General features: G+C 49.9%; 1 protein-coding gene across 3 annotated transcripts in view; it reads right to left on the reverse strand.

Annotated features, from left to right (window-relative positions):
• Window positions 1-20,793, reverse strand: part of LOC103291427 (rab11 family-interacting protein 5) — a 157,074-nt gene that overhangs the window by 79,655 nt on the left and 56,626 nt on the right. For all 3 annotated transcript variants that reach the window (XM_054728477.1, XM_054728479.1, XM_054728478.1), the window contains 4 exons: window positions 20,027-20,104; window positions 4,664-4,690; window positions 3,862-3,916; window positions 1,694-1,719 (listed from right to left, as the gene is read on the reverse strand). In XM_054728477.1, the coding sequence (XP_054584452.1) occupies window positions 1,694-1,719; window positions 3,862-3,916; window positions 4,664-4,690; window positions 20,027-20,104 (186 nt within the window). The remainder of the gene's footprint in view (window positions 1-1,693; window positions 1,720-3,861; window positions 3,917-4,663; window positions 4,691-20,026; window positions 20,105-20,793) is intronic.

A 20,793-nucleotide genomic window follows, 5' to 3' on the forward strand; every position in this document is an offset into this window, starting at 1 on the left:
GGGGGGGGGCGGTGGATGGGGACATCTGTAATATTGACAACAATAAATAAAAAAGACATGTCAAATAAACAGAGAAACTTATTTAAAGAGTTCCTTTTGGTCAAATTTGGCACAGTTTGTTTATAAAAATGAATAATGGCAGAAGTAAATTATTACCCCCTGGATACAAAAAAATACACGAGACCATATTGATAGTTTTAAGAAGGAGGCAGTAGGGAAATCTCTTATTTACAGGACGTTACCAACTATTAAACATAGAAGGAATAATATTTATGAAATATATAGGAAGCTTTGAGGCTAGGTAAATATCCTGTTTCCAATCAGGTTTTCACCCAGGGATCTTAACATTTGTTGGTCATTCTTGTCTGTTTCTAGTTTTAAGCTAATATGAAGAAAGCTACTACAAACATTCACATCTAGATCTTTGGGTGAACATGTGTGTTCATTTCTCTTGAAGTAAACACCTAAAATTAGGATTGTTGGCTCACATTGTAAGTTTAACTTTATAAGAGACTACAATGCCATTTTACAACACCCCTCCCCCAATTCTGATTCTAGGATCACACACTGCATTTAGCTCTTATCTCTTTAGCCTTTTAGGTATAATTAAAGAGAAATGAGAATATATATATATATATATATATATATATATATATATACATACATACACACACACACACACACACATATATATATATACACACACATATATATATATACACATATATATATGATTTGTACAATCATATTCAAAGCAGCACTGTTTGGTTGTAAACTCCAAATTGGAAACAAGTCAAATTTTCACCAGCAGTAGGATGAATAAAGAAATTTCAATATTGTTATAACAATAGAATGTTATGCAGCAACGAAAAATAAACTAATACCACATATAGCAATATGGACACATCTCACAAACAACTTTTAGTAAAAGAAAACAAAGGCCCCCAAAAACGTACATACTGATGATTCCATTTCCATGAAGTTCAATAGCAGGCCAAATGAGAATATCGTGAAGCAGGTCAGAAAAGCGGTTTCCTGTGCTGTGGGCACAGTGACGGAGGGGTTTCTGAGATGTGGCGGATGCTCTACATCAGCGGTCGCCAACCGGTCCACGAGGTCCGAAAGGTTGGTGACCGCCGCTCTAAATCTTTATCTAAGTGATGTTACTTGGATGAGCTCACTTGGTGAAAACTTATCAAGTGTGTATACCTCTATGATGACTGTACCTCTCTGTATATTTGTTTTACTTTAATGTAAAAAAAAAAATTTTTAAGTAAACATAACCCTGATTCTAAAACTGAACAACATGAAGACTGAATCCTTTCTAAGTTAATTTTAAACCTTCGTTTTCAGAAATCATCCTTACTTTCCAACTTCCCAAGATTTGGGGGGAGGGGGGACTTCCCTGTAAGCAAATGAACATGTCTTAATGATAATACTCAGGACGGAAAATGTGCAGGGATGAAGGCCCACACAGGGCTCTGTGTTACACTGGTACACCTTCTACCAGAGAGAAGTCTGACAATACCACCAAGAGAATAAAAAAGAAATGTGTGCTGTATTAGCCAGTTCTTCACTTCCAGGATTTTAGCCTAAATCAACAACTCAGTCAAATAGTTATGAGCAATGATGTAAAGTTATACATTAAAATGTTTTTTGGGAAAATAGAAAATCCTGTGAAGGTAATACTTACAATTGGCGTCCCAAAAGGAATGTAACCTGTGAGAGGAGAGAAGAGTCAGGCCTCATAATCCCGCCCGCTCTGCCCCACAGATCTCTCAGTTTACACATCGGAGGAGACTTCCGGGCTTGGTCTTGACAGATGCCTCAGAGAAGGGGTGCAGGTCCATTAGGGGAGAGGTACCTCTAGTCCCTAGACTTTTTCCCAGCTCAGTCCTCCCCAGAGCAGGGGCCTTCCCTGTGTCCCCCAGCCTCCCTCTCTCTGTCCCCCTTTGCCTTTAGCCAGACAGTTCTCATTCCCCTCCAAAACCCAGGGGCCCTTCCTGAAGGCAGGCGGGCACCCCGGCGCACAATGGGTGGTCCTCCCATCATGTCCCTCCTGAGGCGCCACGCCCCTGCCCCTCACTGCACACACTGCAATGTCTTCAAAGGCCCTGGAACATCCCTCAGCTTCTTTCTAGCATGCACCCTTCCTTCCCTGGCATCATGGCCATTTCTAGAAAGGAAATCCCCCACCCACCGGAGAGGTGTCCTTCTAAGTGCCAGAGCTCTTTCCATCGCTGGTGCCCTGCGAGACCCCCTCACCGAGCTGGTGTGAAGCCCAGTGGCCCTGGGCGCTGCTTCCTCGCTCTCATGGCCCCTGGGCTACAGCAAGGCTCCCCCCACCATCCCCACTGCTGTCGACCCCCAGCCTCTAACTATGGCAGCTGGTAGCTGGATAGCAGCCAGCCACGCGCATCTTTCTGAGCTACGCGTAAAGCAAAGGTTCGCATCCTCAGGGCGCGTCACTGTGCACGCACATGAGCCAGCGCCCTCCTACCCGCATTCTCCGGAGAGAGGTCCAAAGCTTGATCGGAGAATTGCAAGAGAAACCAGGCCCAAGGTGAGAGCCTGCTATGGCCTCGTGCAGGGACTGGGGAGCACCACAGCCATGGCTATAAGGTGCTCGCAGCCTTCGCTTCCTTGGAGTTCCTCACGGCAAGGCAAGGGGGTCACCTGGCACTAATTGCCCCGGTTTGCACAGGGATGTCACTTTTTGTGGCTATTTATTCTCTCCCTCCTCTGAGGTCAGGCTCTCTGGGGGTGGGGGCCCTGGCTGACCTACCCAACTGGGAACACCCACTGGTAGAGACCCTTCCTCCAGCTGCTGAGGACTTCCAAGGTGGCACCCAGCAGCCACCCACCCACCCTGTACCTCGGGCCGTACACCAGGAGTCGGGTCTGACTCCGGGCAAGACCTGTGGCCCCTGAGCACTGCAGGCAGGCTGACCCGCCAGCCCTGTGTGTGTGCAAGTCTTTCTGGGCTGTCAGGTTCATAACACAGAACGGTCCTTCTAGTGACCTCAGGGCGGGGACTTCCCAGGAGGCGGGCATCTTACAGCTGCTCTCCCACGCCCCCTGCCCACTGGTCTGCACAGAATGGAACTTGCCATTGCTGTGTGCGCAGTAGGGCACGTGGAGTGCGGACTTTCTGAAGGGCAGGTTAGCCGAAACCGGTTTGGCTCAGTGGATAGAGCGTCGGCCTGCGGACTCAAAGGTCCCGGGTTCGATTCCGGTCAAGGGCATGTACCTTGGTTGCGGGCACATCCCCAGTAGGGGGTGTGCAAGAGGCAGCTGATCGATGTATCTCTCTCATCGATGTTTCTAACTCTCTATCCCTCTCTCTTCCTCTCTGTAAAAAATCAATAAGATAAAAAAAAAAAAAATGAAGGGCAGGTTAATAGCAGGTTCAGAGACCAGCGAGTTAGTCTGGGGATGAACTCCTGAAAGGGCAGAGTGGGGAGCAGGACCTGGGGGGAGAGAGCGCGTGCACAGGTAGGAGGAGTGACTCCTGGGAGGCAGGGTTCGCCTGTAGCAGGTGTTACCCTGGAGGCTGCCAATAAGTGGGAGTAACCTGTGGAGGCCCCACTCCACCCCAGCTGCTCAGGCAGAAAGGCACTTGTTTTATTTTTAGAAAAGGGCACATTTTTTAAAACGCTCCATAGGTGATTCCGAGGTGTGGCTAGAGTCTTGTACAGCTGAGTCAATGTTAACATGCAGGTGCCAGCGTGGCCATGTGCGTAACACATGTGGGTGTCACAGACTCCCTCCCCGCCCCGGGCCGGCACAGCTGGAGGGTCCTGGAGCTGTGCCATGGTAAGTGGCCCTGGCGGGGCGGAAGCAGAGGTCCCGGGGGCTCACCTGACATTCTAAAGGGCATGAAGATCTTCTCATTGGTGTCCGGGTGTAGAATCGCCTGGCGGGAGCAAGGAACAGGGCACCGGTGACAGGGGGAGCGGGAGGGGGGCACAGGGAGAGGAAGGGAAGGAGGTGGGAAAGGCCAGCCCCCAGGAGGACTCAGATGGCCCGTGGCTGTATCCTGCCTTCTCACCAGTCAGTCCTTTCCCGCCATGTGAGGCAAGAGGCAGCTGAAACACAGCCCCAAGCAGCACGTAGCCTCTGACTAATGCTCGAAGCTGAACACAGGGAGCGTTCCCTAAATGCCTGCCTCTTGGGCTCCCTAAATGCCTGCGCCTGGCACACAGGAGGCATGGAATGAGGACTGTGGGGAAGGCACCGTAGGGAAGGAGTTAGGGGCCTAGGGCAGTGGTCGGCAAACTCACTAGTCAACAGAGCCAAACATCAACAGTACAACGACTGAAATTTCTTTTGAGAGCCAAATTTTTTAAACTTAAACTTCTTCTAACGCCACTTCTTCAAAATAGACTCGCCCAGGCCGTGGTATTTTGTGGAAGAGCCACACTCAAGGGGCCAAAGAGCCGCATGTGGCTCTCGAGCCGCAGTTTGCCGACCATGTGCCTAGGGGAAGGTGAGCTCCAGTCTTCAAAAGCTCAGGCCCTGGGTACTTGCTTTGGGGAAAGGCAAGGAACAAGGGGGGTGGGGGAGAGAAGATGGGCCCATAACCAAAGGATCCCTGGGACAGGTGAGGCAGGGTCCAGGAGCGGTCAGGGGAGGGAAGGAAAAGAAGCCAAAATGGGATTACCTGCTTGATTTTCTGTGCACTCCAGAGCTGGAAGGAAGGAAGAGAGAGAGGGGGGAAAATTAAAGCACATGTCCCCTTAAGGTCTCAAAGTCACATTTCTAACCAAGAGATCTAGCTGCAAAGGGCGTAAAAGGCTCAGGTTGTACTGGTGCCCCCAGGTCTGGCAGCTACTCTGAGGGTGTGGCGTCAGGGACCCCAGAACAGCAGAGCGAGGGGATCTCACACAGACCATTTAAATGAAGGGTTCTCAACCCCGGCTGCTATAAGGTTGCTTAAAGAATTCTTCCAGCACTTTTCTAAAGCTTCCTAGTAGGGTCAGGTAAGAAGCCTGATTTAAATGAAGATCCTTCAACTGTCTCCCAGAATCAGTAGAGGCAGCCTAACATGATTTTTTCCGGAGCTAGGCAGACTGCCTGGATTCCCCGCTTTGCCACTTCCACCTCTGAGCCCCAATGTCCTCTTCTGCAAAATGGGAATAATAGCTGTGCCTCTAACGTTGTTGAAAAAATATATGCAAAGTTCTTGGAGCAGCACGGGGCACGTAGTAAGTGCTTTTTAACTGCTTACTGTTGTAGCTATCATTATTCCTATTGTTGTTATTATAAGAAGGTTGTAAGGAGAAGAAAGTTGCTTTCAAATGAGTTGGAAAAATTGTCTCTCTCCAGCAGCAGCATGTGGCACAGGCTGGAGAAACAGAACAATCTGTCAATTCCTTCAAATGATATAAATACTGCCTTTCATTGAATCTAAGACATCGTTAATCCGAAGACATTATTATGTGCCGCTAAGTAAGAAAACAATGACATAATGCCAAGACCACCATCAGTAAAAAGACTCATCCCATTTAAGAGATGTTAAAATGTGACCAAATGGGCCTTTCAGAAGCAAGCAAACCTGGTAAATAAACATTTACATTGGCAAACCCTGGGCCCGTGCACTTTCAATGCAGCAAAAAGGGTAGGAGGTGAGAGGTAAGACGTGGCCAGGGGTGGTGGTGTCTAGTTTTGTAACAGAACAGCCCACTTATGCTTCCTTTACATGGCAATGCTGTTGCCTGGGACATAAATTAAGTTGCAGAAGGCTACTGGGTAGCAAAAATAGAAGTTATAAAATTGATATATTAAAGCTTATGCATTATACTCACAGCAGAGTCCCTCAAGCCTTAATTCACAGCCTAATTACTCTTATTTTAGATACATTTCAAACATATTTGATTGTCTGCTATTCCAGGAAGACTGGAGGCAGTAGAGTTTTAAAAAATAATAATTGCGGAACAGAAGGGACTGAAGGGAAAAAAACCAAATGCAGAATCAGTGTCAGCCAAAGGAGGTGAGTGAGAGCATACAGCAGAGATGTAAAAAAAAAAGATAAAAGGCTGACCCTCCTTTGCCGAGAAAGTGCCTTCCTGAAGTGCACCCCCAAGTCCCAGGACCATTTCCTTTCAGCACCGTCCTGCACCCCCCACAGCGCCGGCCACACAGAAAATCTAAAGCTATTCTAAAATTGAAATTTTATTAAAAAAAAAAAAAAACCCTCAAAATTTCTTCGTACAGTTCTTTGAAAACAATTCCCCATGATTCTGATAAAGAGCTGGGCAGAAATCACTGGCCTAAGACATCAGAGGACAGTGTAAAGAGCCGGTGTTCGAACCAGGCCCGCCTGTGTTCGAATCACTTACTGGAGGGGTGGCCCTGGGCTCATTACATCGCCTTCATGCCTCAGTTTCTCCATCGGTGAAATGGGCTGCTGTGAAGGTGGAGCAGAGCTTGATGCTCCTGGGCAGTTTGAGCTTCAGTTTAGGCATACAGCTAAGCCGGCACTTCCCAGCTTCCCCCACAGTCGGGTGGGCCACCCCTGTGGCCTGGTGCTGGCTAAATGGCCTGTGATGTTTGCCACTTCCAGGCCTGGCCCCAAAGGCTCCCACAGAGAATCCAGGGGAGCAAGATGAGGCCCTAGAAGACAGTAAAACCATGAAGGGACAGGAGCTGGGTCCCTGGACAACGTCCTGTGCCAAGTCCCTGAGCTGCGCTGGACTCTGACATGAGTGAGAAACGGACCGTACTGTATAAGCCCCTAAACTCTGGGGCCTGTTTGTTACAGCACTTGGCTTACCCTGACTCACACAGAGGTTTCAATGAGATACGCATATCTAAACTGCTTGGCCCACAGGACACGCTCCATAAACGCCTAAAATAGAGGGACAGTCATTCACATGAGCAACATTTTTAATGACTTAATTCGTTTTAAAGTAACTTCGTGTCTATTGTCTTATTCCCATAACATGCCTGTGAGGTGGGTAGGTTCTTTTCAGACGAGGTAACTCATCTCAGAGACTAAGTGACTCAGCCCCGGGTCCCTGGTGGCAGGATGGACAAGGGCACCCAGGCCTCCTGGCCTCCAGACTGGCGTCCTCCCGCTCTGCAGGGCCCCTGGAGGAGATGACGTCTGCTCTGGCCAGCGTGACTGCCAGGCCCGAGGCACGAGAGGAGGAAGAGGACTGGCTGACGTCATCCTGAGAGTGCAGAACCTCCTGGCAGCCCGGCAGCTGATGCTCCTCCCGCCGAAGCCCAGCCAAGTAGCACTTATAACCCATGGCGACATCGTGGCCCTCGGGTTCAAGGACTGCCTCCTTTACCTCCAGCCAGGGGCAGCGATGGAGAGTCAGGCAGGTGCTGGCTTACCGGCAAAGGCAGAAGCCCAGCAGGGCTGCCAGCAGGCAAGGCGAGGAACCCAGAGCTCACGGCAAGTCCCTTCCTCCCTCCCCCGAAGTGACACCACCACGCACGTGGCCCAGGCAGGCCAGTGGCACAGATAAGGGCGGCGGTAAAGTCTCGCAGGACAGATAATTCCACGCTTTTCTATTTTGCTGAGCACTTTCCCGCAGAAGCACTGAGAGCTGAACCCAAGCTGTGTGGCTCCAGAGGCCCCGCTCTTAATCCCCACATACCCCCCGATTCTAATGCTGGCACGCCAATGCACACCGTTCTGCCCTCGGGGCATCTAAAATATCGTGGAGCCCTGCTGGCGTGGCTCCGTGGTTGAGCGTCGACCTATGAACCAGGAGGTCGCGGTTCAATTCCCGGTCAGGGCACATGCCTGGTTTGCTGGCTCGATCCCCAGTGGGGGACGTGCAGGAGGTAGCTGGTCAATGATTCTCTCTCATCATTGGTGTATCTATCTCTCTCTCCCCTCTCCCTTCCTCTCCGAAATTAATAAAAAATATGTATTTTTAGAAAATAAATTAAATTAAATATTGTGGAGATCTTCCCACATCAGTGCACAGAGAGCAACTCATTTTTCCTAATAGGAACCTTGAATGGATGAATGCATTGTATATTCTACTGTGCCCTATGAGTGGGCTTTTAGGCTATTTCCCATCTTTTTTATTATGGTAAAGTATACATAATGTAAAACTTACCATTTTAACCACTTTAAAGTGGCAGCTCTATGGCATGAAGTGCGTTCACATTATTGTACACCATCACCAGCATCCATCTCCAGAATTTTTTCATCTTTCCCAACTGAACTCTGTATCCAGTAAGTACTAACCCCCGTCCTCCTTCCCCAACTCCTGGCAACCACCATCTTTCTGTCTCTGTGAATTTGATCACTCGAGATATTCCCTATCCGTGGACTCATACAATATTTGTCCTTTGTGACTGTTCCCTCTTTTACTGTGCCAGCCATGCTCTGGTGAATTCCCCTGGCGTTATCACTAGTATATCATTAGCATTTTAAGAGAAAAGATACATGTGTTCAGATATTTCTGCAGGATACAGAGTAACTAATGGTTACTCTAGGGCCGTGGTTGGCAAACCGCGGCTCGCAAGCCACATGCGGTTCTTTGGCCCCATGAGTGTGGGCTCTTCCACAAAATACCACGGCCTGGGCGAGTCTATTTGGAAGAAGTGGCGTTAGAAGAAGTTTAAGCTTAAAAAATTTGGCTCTCAAAAGAAATTTAAATCGTTGTACTGTTGATATTTGGCTCTGTTGACTAATGAGTTTGCCGATCACTGCTCTAGGGAGAGTCAGGGGGCTACGGGGGGACAGGGAAAGGGAAATTTGTTTTTTATTCTCTGTTTTTTACATTCTTAGAATTCTGTAAGCTTGTTCATATGTTACTTATTCAAAAAAAAAGAATTGCTAAGAAATGTTAAGAGCAACCATGAAAAAATAGATATAGGGTACACAACGCCTAAGCTCTTTATTGACCTCTATGGCACAAACTGTTTATTGTCTGACAAAAAAAATCTATGTTCCCTTCTTCCATAGTAAGAGAACCGTGGTGGACAGGGAGCTGACCTGCCACACTACATTTCCCAGCCTCCTTTGCAGGGCAGGTGGCTGAATTGCTGTACTGTATCTCCCAGCTTCCTTTGCAGTTAGGCTTATCCATGTGACTGAGTCGCCCAGTGGCATCTGGTGGGAAGTGGGATGTGCTTTTCCCCAACCAGGGCCTCCCATTCCTTGCTTTCCGTCCCTCTCCTGTGAGCCGGAGCCAGGATGTGCCTGCAGCCCAGCCTGAACCATGCAGAGGACCACCCAAGGAGGTGGTGGAGAAGCATGATGGAAGGAGCCTGGGGCCCTGAATGATCCTGTGGAGCAGAGCCACCTGCCCGCCTTGAACTGTCACATGGGCGAGCAATAAACTTCTGTGTTATTTGAGCTGGTGCATTTGGGGATCTTTTTGTTACAGCAGCTAGTATAACCAATTTGGGGTTAGAGGAAACTGCCTCCCATGATAACAGATAAGCATTTTTAGAGGCGGGAGGAAGAAATCAAAGCTAACAGTGTCTGAGGCTCTTCTTGTGACATTTGGCAATGCTCCCGCCTCAGGAGGCTTTGCGGGAAGGTGGGAGGGACATCTCCCCTTTAAACTAAAATTCCTGAACGATCAGGCTCGCCCCATCTCCAGACGGTAGCAACACTCGCCAGGCTCACAGATTTGGGCCCTGGCTCAGCCACTAACTTACATGGTCTTCCCCGTGCAAGTCGCCACACACCTTAGACGTGCACTGTGCTTCAGCTAATCAGGCAGGAGAAGGGGCAGGAAGCGGAAGCAAGTCTCCCCAGGGCCCCTTCCTGTCTGATGATGCCAGACCCAGTCTACAGAGAGAGCAGGGCAAGGACTTGGGTCTGACTCCCAGGTCTGGGCTTTTCCCTGGCACCTGCGGGACCCAGGAGTCGGATGCTGGGAGCAGAAATAGCAGCAGGAATCGCCCACAAGCCAAGAGCTGGACACTAGCTTATAGTTGCACGAGCCAGTCCTGCCAACAGGTTACAGATGGAATGTAAAGCATTGAACGCGAGTCCAAAAGAGGCATCGTGGATGGTCCCTCCACACTGCGAATCTAGGACAGGGAGCCCCCAGCGTCTTCTGGGCAGCCCGCCGAGGCAGCTCCGCTCTAAACCTTCATTCCTGGGCGTGACCGGTCTCCTCTGGGCTCAGCCCATTTCCCCCGGTGCCCGTGGCTGAAGGTAAAAATGCGCCGCCCTGACCCTTTGGAACTGACGGGCTGCAGCCACAGCCCCTGTGAGCCTGAGACTTTGGAGCCGGCTTGGTTTTTGACTTGGAGGGTGAGGACAGAGGTCTTGGTGAGAGGTTCCTGGAACAATGCAGATGTTTGCTGGTTTCAGAGACGGCCTGGGTCTGAGCTGAGCTGGCACCTGAACCTCCCCATGGAATAGGTTGAGAGGTTGAAACCAAGGGAGGGGCAGAGGGCGGGCGGGCGGGCGGACGGGCCCCTAACAAGCCTCAGAAGGAGAAGCCCTCCCTTCTAGGGGCAGAGCAGGGCAGACCCCCAGCCCCAGCCCCCACATGGAGGAGCTGACTGCCCAGCCCCACCCCCCGTTTGCTTTCTCCCCTTCCCCTCTGCCTCCTCCCAAGCTGCTCCTCCCAGCCTCTGAAGGCAGCAGAGACGGAGCCTATTTAAAACAGCTCCAGAAGGTAATTAAACGGAGCCTGAAGGGGATCCTTCTGCAAGGCAAAGGCTGCTTCCATAAACTCCAGTTTTAAAGATCTTCGTAACTTACCGTCCGGGCCAACCTCATTATTCCTTACCGTTAATGTTGTTGCCATGGTTACTCCCAGGTACTAGGTACCTATGCAAGTCTATGTGGGGCGAAGCTACGTCCAGATCTACAGAGACCAGGAAGGTGAAGGAGCGTCCCCCTGGTTCTGCAGCTGAGCACACAGCAGCAGCCGAGAGTTCCCACACAGGCAGGGCCCGTGGAATCAAACCTGGATTTGAATTCCAGATTCCCCACGTGCTGGCCATGCAGTTTGGGGCAACTTAATCTTTTTGAGCCTCCATTCCCTCCTTTGTAATGTGGGGCTATGAATACCTATTTTCAAGGATATTGCAAAGATTAAGGAAAATTCATTTGTTCAACGAATCCTTCTTGAGCAGCTATTATGTGCTGGGCACTGATCTAGGTAATTAAAAACACATGGGTGAGCAAAAAAGGTTAAAAAAAAGTCTCTGCTTCCGTAGAGCTTACTGCTAGTGCCAACAGACAATAAGTAATAAAAACAATAAATAAGTGAGTTCTCTGATAGCTGAGAAGACGGGGAGCTGTAGGACACATGAGGAGGTAGAACAGGGTGTGCCCTGGCAGAGCGGGTGGATTTTTTATTTTTAAATTATTGTAATGGCGTCTACACCAAAGGAGAAGGTGAAGGATGGGGAACGGGAAGGGGACTCGGGAACATGATGACATGGCCAGGGCCACAGCTTCTTGCCTGGGGAAGAGGGATGAACAGGAAGGCCAGGCTGGAGCTGAGGGGGAAGAGGGAAGAGGGACACACCGGGGCTGCATCCGCTCCATCCCCCTGAAGCGCCTCTGGTACCCGGGTCCCCCTTCCACCCTGGCCCCCTAAGATTCCACCCTTGTCCTGCTTCTGGCCCTAGTGACTACTTGAAAAGATTATTTTTCCCGGACAGAACCGTAAATAGGGTGATGTTGAGGCCCTGACAGTAGTAAGGTGGTGAGGGTAGTTTTCACTGAGGTGCCGAGGCTGAGAAGCCCTGGAGCAGAGGGACAATAGACTGCTCTGACTGCTGTTTGGGGAGCAGACAGGGGGGCCCAGGTAGAGTGGGAGACCACCCAGGAGGCTACGGCAGTGACCCAGCCCAGAGAGGCAGCTACGGCCTCCAGTACAACACCCGGCTCGTGATACAAAGGCTCCAACTGGTACTGATCCCTTGCCTGTTCTGTGCCGGCTGGAAGGGCCAACCCCGGCCAACCCCCAGGGGCAGGGTGCTGATCAGCATCCCAGAAGCTTGAGGCTAGGGGTCAGGGTCAGGGGGTGGAGGTCAGCCAAGTCCTCCTTTCGGCCAGCTCCTGACAAACCTCCTGACACCCAGAGAAGATGTGGGGCACGAGCATTTTCCCACAGCATTTTCTCTGCTATTGTCAGCAAAGGCCAAGCACAGCTGACCCCGTTTCCTCTCTGCCAGAGGCGCCTCGCGGCATCCCGTAGGCCCCAGCTGTCCGCCGCCTGGGTCGGTTACAGGCAGAGGTCCATCCTGCCCGGGGCCTCTGAGCGGGCGATACGTTTTTCTGGGAGCAAGCACTTAATAAAGGTGGGCCGGTGCCCAGCCCCTGCGGAACATGGGGTGAGAGACACGCAGCACCACGCAGAAGCCTGCCACGGCTCCAGAGACCCGCTCCCCCGCCTCCTGGCCCCTCCAGCAGCTTCCACGCTGGTTTCCGGCCCCACTCACCAGGCACCCACCCGAATGCTCCCGCCACCACGCGCTGTCCTGCTGCTCCCTTGCTCAACAGCTTCCGGCAGCTTCCTCTTGCCCCACACAACACACTCAGCATCTCTCCACCTGGAAGTTACAGGACAGATTTTCACAACCTGCCCCTGTAACTTCCCAACTTCCTCTCCAACTACCTCCCTAATCTCATCCTTTCTCCCTATTCCTCCCTCTCTGTCTCTCTCCTTCTCTCTGTCTCTCTCTCTCTCTCCTCTACTCCTCAGATTTTGTCTGACGTACAGGGAACATTCTCCCACTGCCTCGGGTCTCTCTCTCTATTCTACATTCGCTCTACCCGCAGGGCCCACTTGTCCTCCTCCTCCACGAAGCCTTTCCGATCACCTGCATGTTCAGGATTCTCTCACCGACGAATGCCTGCCTACCATAGCATTAGCTCCACGCGGCTCAGCCACCAGCCTGGCCGCTAACCACCCACTTGTGTGGTGGCCTCACCGGTGCTGGGACCATGGCATGTGTCAGTTTCCCCCTCGGTGCCCAGCTACCTCAGAACCTTTTGCATATCGGACAGTCAGCAGATGCCCAGACCACACAAGTTTAACTGGGCTGCCAGACCTTCCCAGGCTCCTCTGACACAACCCCCTTCACTCCTCTACCCACAATCCCCTTCACTCCTCTGTCCACAACGCCCTTCACTCCTCTACCCACAATCCCCTTCACTCCTCTGTCCACAACGCCCTTCACTCCTCTGCCCACAACCCCCTTCACTCCTCTGTCCACAACGCCCTTCACTCCTCTGGCCACAACGCCCTTCACTCCTCTGCCCACAACCCCCTTCACTCCTCTGCCCACAACCCCCTTCACTCCTCTACCCACAACCCCCTTCACTCCTCTGCCCACAATGCCCTTCACTCCTCTACCCACAACCCCCTTCACTCCTCTGCCCACAACCCCCTTCACTCCTCTGCCCACAACCCCCTTCACTCCTCTGCCCACAACCCCCTTCACTCCTCTGCCCACAACCCCCTTCACTCCTCTACCCACAACCCCCTTCACTCCTCTGCCCACAACCCCCTTCACTCCTCTGACACAACCCCCTTCACTCCTCTGACACAACCCCCTTCACTCCTCTGACACAACCCCCTTCACTCCTCTGCCCACAACCCCCTTCACTCCTCTGACACAACCCCCTTCACTCCTCTGCCCACAACCCCCTTCACTCCTCTGACACAACCCCCTTCACTCCTCTACCCACAACGCCCTTCACTCCTCTGACACAACCCCCTTCACTCCTCTGACACAACCCCCTTCACTCCTCTGCCCACAACCCCCTTCACTCCTCTGCCCACAACCCCCTTCACTCCTCTGACACAACCCCCTTCACTCCTCTACCCACAACCCCCTTCACTCCTCTGACACAACCCCCTTCACTCCTCTGCCCACAACCCCCTTCACTCCTCTGACCACAACGCCCTTCACTCCTCTGCCCACAACCCCCTTCACTCTTCTGCCCACAACCCCCTTCACTCCTCTGCCCCATGTTTGGGTACATTATTTGGCTCCGCAGAGTATCGCCTTCCCTACCAAAGCCACCTTCAGACAGTGGGACAAAGACAGGCATTGGGTCTTCCAGGCCCAGTGTCAGATCCCTGTCCCACCACATAGTGGCCAGGTGACCTTAAGCAAGTAATTCAACCTCTCTGAGCCTCAGTTTTCTTGCCTGCAAAATGGAGTTAATATCGGTACCCACCAAGCAAGGTTCCTGTAAAGACTAATGGAGGTACTGCATGTGAAATGCTAGTACTTGGCATGATGCCTGGCACTTGGTTGGCACGCAGTGAGTGTTGGCTCATTACCGTGTGTGTGTGTGTGGGGGGGAGGGTGTCCTTCCATATTTAACCACACCCATCTCCATCCATGGCAAACCATCCAGCACATAATGCACACAGCAGGGCCATGCCCCAGAAACCTCACTGCCTGTACTTACGCTGTCACTCTCATCTATGGCTTCGTTGTTCAATTGATAGCTACAGTCCTTATTAGGGCTCCTGGCATACCAAATTTCCACCTGTTAAGCCCAAAGGGTAAATTATAATCATTTTTATTTTTATCCTCAGGACTAATTACTCATTGGTGTAGCAAACTTTTAACAAGTTAACAGTCACCCTGGCCGGGTAGCTCAGTTGGTTGGAGTGACGTCCCATACACCAAAAGGTTGTGGGTTCGATTCCCAGTCGGCACACATACCTAGGTTGCCGGTTTGACTCTGGTCCAGGCACGTACGGAAGGCAACTGATCACTGTTTCTCTCATATCCATGTTTCTCTATCTCTTTCTCTCCCTTCCTCTCTCTCTAAAATCAATTAAACACACACACACACACACACACACATATCCTCAGGTGAGGATTTAAAAAACCAAGTTAACAGTCTTGGGAGGAGATACCAACCCTCACTAACAGACAACCAAACTAAGGCCCATCGGGTGGAACAAACCGTCCATCTGCCAGGGTATAGCCACTGGCGAGCTGCTGTAACCGGAGGCAGGATACCTAACAAACTGGCCCGCGGGTGCCCAGCGCTGTCCGTGACATCAGGACAGGCCCGCAGGTATGGGGCACGGGCACAGGCTCTGACCTCACGCCTGCAAAAGGACATCAGAGCAGGCCCAGCGCTCAGGAGCCGACGAGGCCACTGTCCAGGCTGAGATGAAGGACCACCTGGGCCTCTCAGAGGCCACGGAAGTGGCCCTTGAGCAGGGCCAGCCAGGACCAGGAACAGGACTGTCCTTCATCCCGGATTGCTGAGGTTTGCCAAATCCTGAGCTGAAATGCCATCACCTGTCCCCTCCGTTCCTGTGTCGATAAAGGCCAGAGGCAGGTGTGGCTTTGCAAACTGAGGTCCAGGGAGGGGAGAAGCAGTGTGAGAGCTGCCACAGAGCCCAGTCCTGATGCCCCGAGAGGAGGGAAAGGGAGGGAGAGGGAGGATCTGCTCATTAGGGGCAGGTTCACCCGTGGAGTGCTGGGCCGCCGAGCCAGCAGAGGGACCCTGGGGCCTCACCGATAAGAGCCAGGAAGGGAAGCACAGCCGGAGCCAGAAGCGCCCGCGCCCCCTCCCCTTGCCCCCGTTCCTGGAGGTACATGGGGGCTTTAAGGACAGAAAACAAAGGAGGCCCAGGACTGGAGAGGGGCTGCCACCAGGCTCCCCGGGACCCATGGCCAGAAAGAAGTTCTGGGCTAGGAATGAGGAGACGGAGGCCTGCCCTCCCTGCTGACCGTGGCCCCCAACTCGGCGGGCAGCGCGGATGCCTGAGGCTGCCCTGCCCAGCAAGCACAGCACCGTCTTCACCACCCTCACAGCCCGGCACAAGGTGCTGCATCCGCCTGCACGTACCCTTCACAGCTGGGCCGGTGGAGCACATCCCGCCACTTCCGACGGTGGTCTCGTCGGCCCCCAGGCGCTGGGCCTGCTCTGATGTCCTCTTGCAGGCGTGAGATCAGAAGGCGTGTGCCTGTGCCCTGATACCTGTGGGCCTGTCCTGATGTCAAGGACAGCACATGTGCTCCCTTGTCTGCGCTGCTCCTATCAGCGCCTTCTCCGCCACAGCCCCTTCTCATCCCTCACATCTCCGGAGAGAAACCTCTTCCAGAAACCCGTCTGGGTCCCTCCTTCCTCCTTCCTCTGCTCTTCCCTGATCTCTCCCCCAGGCTCTGTCACCAAGCCTGGCCTGTAGGTGCTCCCTAAAGACACACCGAAATGCACTGGAATGGGAGGACTGATGGCCAAGCCGCCTGCCCCCGGGACGCCCTGCCAGGCACTGGTGTGTCGGGTGGCAGCACAGAGCCTCAGCGTGGGCTTTGCTCCTGAAGGTGTTAGAGGAAGGGAGGGGCAGTGCACACATCATTACCAAAATAATGGAAGAGAAGACAACAGCAGGGGCGGGACAGCAACATGTGTTTGGATGGAAGATGAGTAGAGTTTTGGTAACTGACCCAGCAGAGAGGAGAAAGACATCCCCTTAATGCCTGAAGAGGACATGCCTAAGGAGCCAGCCCATCACCCCACGGACAACAGCAAAGCTAAGAGCTCAAAGGGACCAGGTACCACAGAAAAAAAGGGCTAATCAGAGGGCTAGACACAGGGATCGATCGAAAGTCTGTCCTCAAAGCTGTAATACCCCAGACCTTCACCACATAGCAAGGTGACTCTTACCGCCCCACCTGCATCCCTAGCAGATGCTGAAGGTTTATCACCCTTCTGGAGAAACTGAATTATAGTGACTCCAAAGTTGGGAGCACTAACACAGTGGAAGGTGGGAGTAGGTGAGGCTAAATGCAGGGAAATTAGAAAAGGCCGATAAATTTAGTGAGACCCTCGAGGATATGAAAAAGGACCAACTAGAAATTAAGCATACACTGACTGAAATAAAAAATAATATACAGAGATCCAACAGCAGACTAGAGGATCGCAAGAATCAAGTCAAAGATTTGAAATACAAAGAAGCAAAAAACACCCAATCGGAAAAGAAAAAAGAAAAAATAATCCAAAAATTTGAAGATACTGTAAGGAGCCTCTGGGACAACTTCAAGCATACCAACATCAGAATTATGGGGGTGCCAGAAGAGAGAGAGCAAGATACTGAAAACCTATTTGAAGAAATAATGACAGAAAACTTCCCCGCACCTGGTGAAAGAAATAGACTTACAATCAGGAAGTGCACAGAACCCCAAACAAAAGGAATCCAAAGAGGACCACACCAAGACACATCATAATTAAAATGCCAAGAGCAAAAGACAAAGAGAGAATATTAAAAGCAGCAAGAGAAAAACAGTTAGTTACCTACAAGGGAGCACCCATACGACTGTCAGCTGATTTCTCAACAGAAACTATGCAGGCCAGACGGGAGTGGCAAGAAATATTCAAAGTGATGAATAGCAAGAACCTACAACCAAGATTACTCTACCCAGCAAAGCTATCATTCAGAATTGAAGGGCAGATAAAGAGCTTCACAGATAAGAAAAAGCTAAAGGAGTTCATCACCACCAAACCAGTATTATATGAAATGCTGAAAGGTATTCTTTAAGAAGAGGAAGAAGAAGAAAAAGGTAAAGACAAAAATTATGAACAACAAATACATATCTATCAACAAGTGAATCTAAAAATCAAGTGAATAAAAAATCTGATGAACAGAGTAAACTGGTGAATATAATAGAATCAGGGGCATAGAAAGGGAGTGGACTGACAATTCAGGGGGGGAAAGGGGTGTAGGGGTGCGGGAAGAGACTGGACAAAAATCGTACACCTATGGATGAGGACAGTGGTGGGGGGGGGGATAAGAGCAGAAGGTGGGGTGGGAACCGGGTGGAGGGGAGCTATGGGGGGGGGGGGGAGAGGAACAATTATAATAATCTGAACAATAAAAATTTATTTAAAAAATTAAGATGTGAAATATTTGCTGACAGGAGTTTCGGAATGAGAAGAAATTATTAAATAAACAAGCTGAGAAAATTTGCCAGAACTGGAAGAGAGGAGTATTCAGATTGAAAGGAGTTACCAGGAATCCTGAATCATGAATTTTTAAAAAGAGGCATTGTGGAATTTGTGGGACTTCAGAAATAAATTGTATAGTTAAAGAGAAGACCCTAAACCTTCCAAGGGGTGAAAAGAGGTCACTTGCAAAGAATTGGGAATAAAACAGCATAAATTTTTCAACCGCTATCCTGGAAGCTGGAAGACAACTAAGTGAAGTCTTCAAAATTCTGAAGGAGAATGATTGTCATGCTAGAATTTTTCTCCTCAGCCAAACTGTCAATTAAGGCTGAGTGCAGAGTCACAATTTTTCAGAAATAAAAGTACTCAAAATTTTCTTCCCATGTTTCTCCCCCGCCAGGAAGCTACTGGAAGAGGTATTCCACCAAAATGGAAGTGTACAAACACGAACAGGAAGGCCTGGAGCTGGAGGCAGGTGGGCCCGGAAGGACATGTTCAAGGGAAAAATAGAACTGAAGGGCTGGAGTCCTCAGGATTGAAAGGAGGCACTGAACATACCCCTAGAGCAGTGGTTCCCAACCTTTCTAATGCCGTGACCCTTTAATACAGTTCCTCATGTGGTGGTGACCCCCAACCATAAAATTATTTTTGTAGCTACTTCATAACTGTAATTTTGCTACTGTTATGAATCGTAATGTAAATATCTGTGTTTTCCGATGGTCTTAGGCTCTACAGCAGACCCACAGGTTGAGAACCACTAGCAGGGTCGCCTAAGACCATCGGAAAACACAGATATTTACATTACGATTCATAACAGTAGCAAAATTACAGTTATGAAGTAGCTACAAAAATAATTTTATGGTTGGGGGTCACCACCACATGAGGAACTGTATTAAAGGGTCGCGGCATTAGAAAGGTTGAGAACCACTGCCCTAGAGGGTGTAGTGAGAATGAGAGATGGGACAAAGAAAACTATGCTAATAAGGAAAAAAGAGGCAACCATTAACTGCAGACAACACATAAAGTTTAAAAACAGAAAACATAATCATGATACAACCAACTTGACTCTACAGTAAATGTTATTCATAAAATTATAATGTGAATACTGAACATCCATAGACCCCCAAACCATGATAACTATCTTGGGACGGTGAGGAGAGCTGGGGAGAGAAACATGTTTCTGGGGGTGGATATAAGAGAGCTGGATTCTCAACTACCATAATAGATAACACACAAAAATGAGTTGAGAAATAGCAGTATAGATAAACATGTTAGTTTGAAATACAGATTTCTATCTGAAGAGACAGCTAAAAGTATTTGCTTCTGGGGAACAGGGATGGGAACTGAAGAGGGAGGATGGGCAGCATACTGTTTTTCCTTACAAATGTTTTAGTACTACTTGACTTTTTGAATTACGCACACACATTACTTTAAAAAATGTGAAATGAATTTTTTAAGTTTTTGAAATAAAGTTTATGAATTAAAAAACCACTTTGGTACATTAACCATCAGTCTCTGTATCACTAAAGTTGCCTTATACTACATCCCTCTACTCCTCCCCCAAACCAAACACAACCATCAATATTTCAATTAGCTCTAGTTCAAGCTCCTACATACTATTAAAAAAAAATTAGGGGGTCAGTGGTGGAAAAGGAGGGACATCTGTAATACTTTCAACAATAAAGATAAATTAAAGTTTAAAAAATCACAGTGTCCTAGCCTAATCCCCACCATCCGCCCCCCTTTCCCACCCTCAACTTGAACTTTTGGGGAGTAGTATGCTGGTAAGTAATTATTAATCAATTCTTTGGGGGAAAGAGTCCTAATTTGTAGCACTTGCCAATCTCTGAGGTGTAAATATTCCCGTAGTGGCTGATTTCAAGCTATCACTATCATGTCACTGAATGTGGAAATGGGAAGAGGTACACACATCAGCTCCAGCAAACTACTGCCTTTGGGCCTCACCAGCCGCCATGCTTCCCACCAGACTCAGGGTGCTGGAGACCTGAGTAAATCCTCCAAAAGCCAGAGACCCACAGGGGTACGTAGTCGCAGTAGAAGTGGGTACTGAAGGAAAAAGGAGTGGTCTGGCTGCAGGGAAAAGGTTAGGAATTTGTGGTTTCCTTCCTTCCCCACCTCCAGCAGAGTTACCTGTTCATTGGTGACCCCTGGGCGCAGGGTCCCATGCTTATAGTCCTCCAGCAGCTGCACGGCCTCTCTGAGTCGTCTCTGCAGGGAAGAGAAAGGGGACATTGAGGGGCACAGACCCAGGGCTCCAGCCACTCTTTCCCATTCCGGAAGGCATCTGTGTTGATCAAGTATTGACAATACCCCAGTGTACCAGGCCTGCCCTCCAGGTCATCGGACACACGCTGCACAACAAAGAAGGATGCAACCTAAACGTCCTTTCGTAGGGAAATGGCCAAGGGGCAGTGCTATAATAATGCCGTGAAACATTATTCGGCAGTTGAAAAAGTAAAGTAGATCTATGTGCGATTCTATGGCCATAACGCCCAAGATATTTTTTGAGTGAGAAAGCGAATTGCAGAGCCATATGATACCGTGCATTGTACCAAACAAAACAGACACACACACACACACGCACACACACACACACAGAAAACAGTATTTTCTATGGGAATACTTATGTGTGTAAATGCATCAAAAAAAGCTCCAGGAGGAGACCACCCCAAACGGGTGAGAAGGGTTATCTTGGGGTCGGAGGAAAGGGCCCGACTTGGCAAGGAGTGTCATAAGGAACTTTAATCTTAATTGCAATACTGAAAGTTTTTATAAAGAAAACATATTTATGTAATACTGCTATAATTTCTTTTCAAGATTTTAAAAACACTAGCAGAGATTTACATACTAACGTGCATATGGCTACAGTAACTGATGGGGAAAGAGAGAAAATAAAA

The sequence above is a fragment of the Eptesicus fuscus genome, chromosome 16 (assembly GCF_027574615.1).
Source record: "Eptesicus fuscus isolate TK198812 chromosome 16, DD_ASM_mEF_20220401, whole genome shotgun sequence".
NCBI classification, from domain to species: Eukaryota; Metazoa; Chordata; class Mammalia; order Chiroptera; family Vespertilionidae; genus Eptesicus; species Eptesicus fuscus.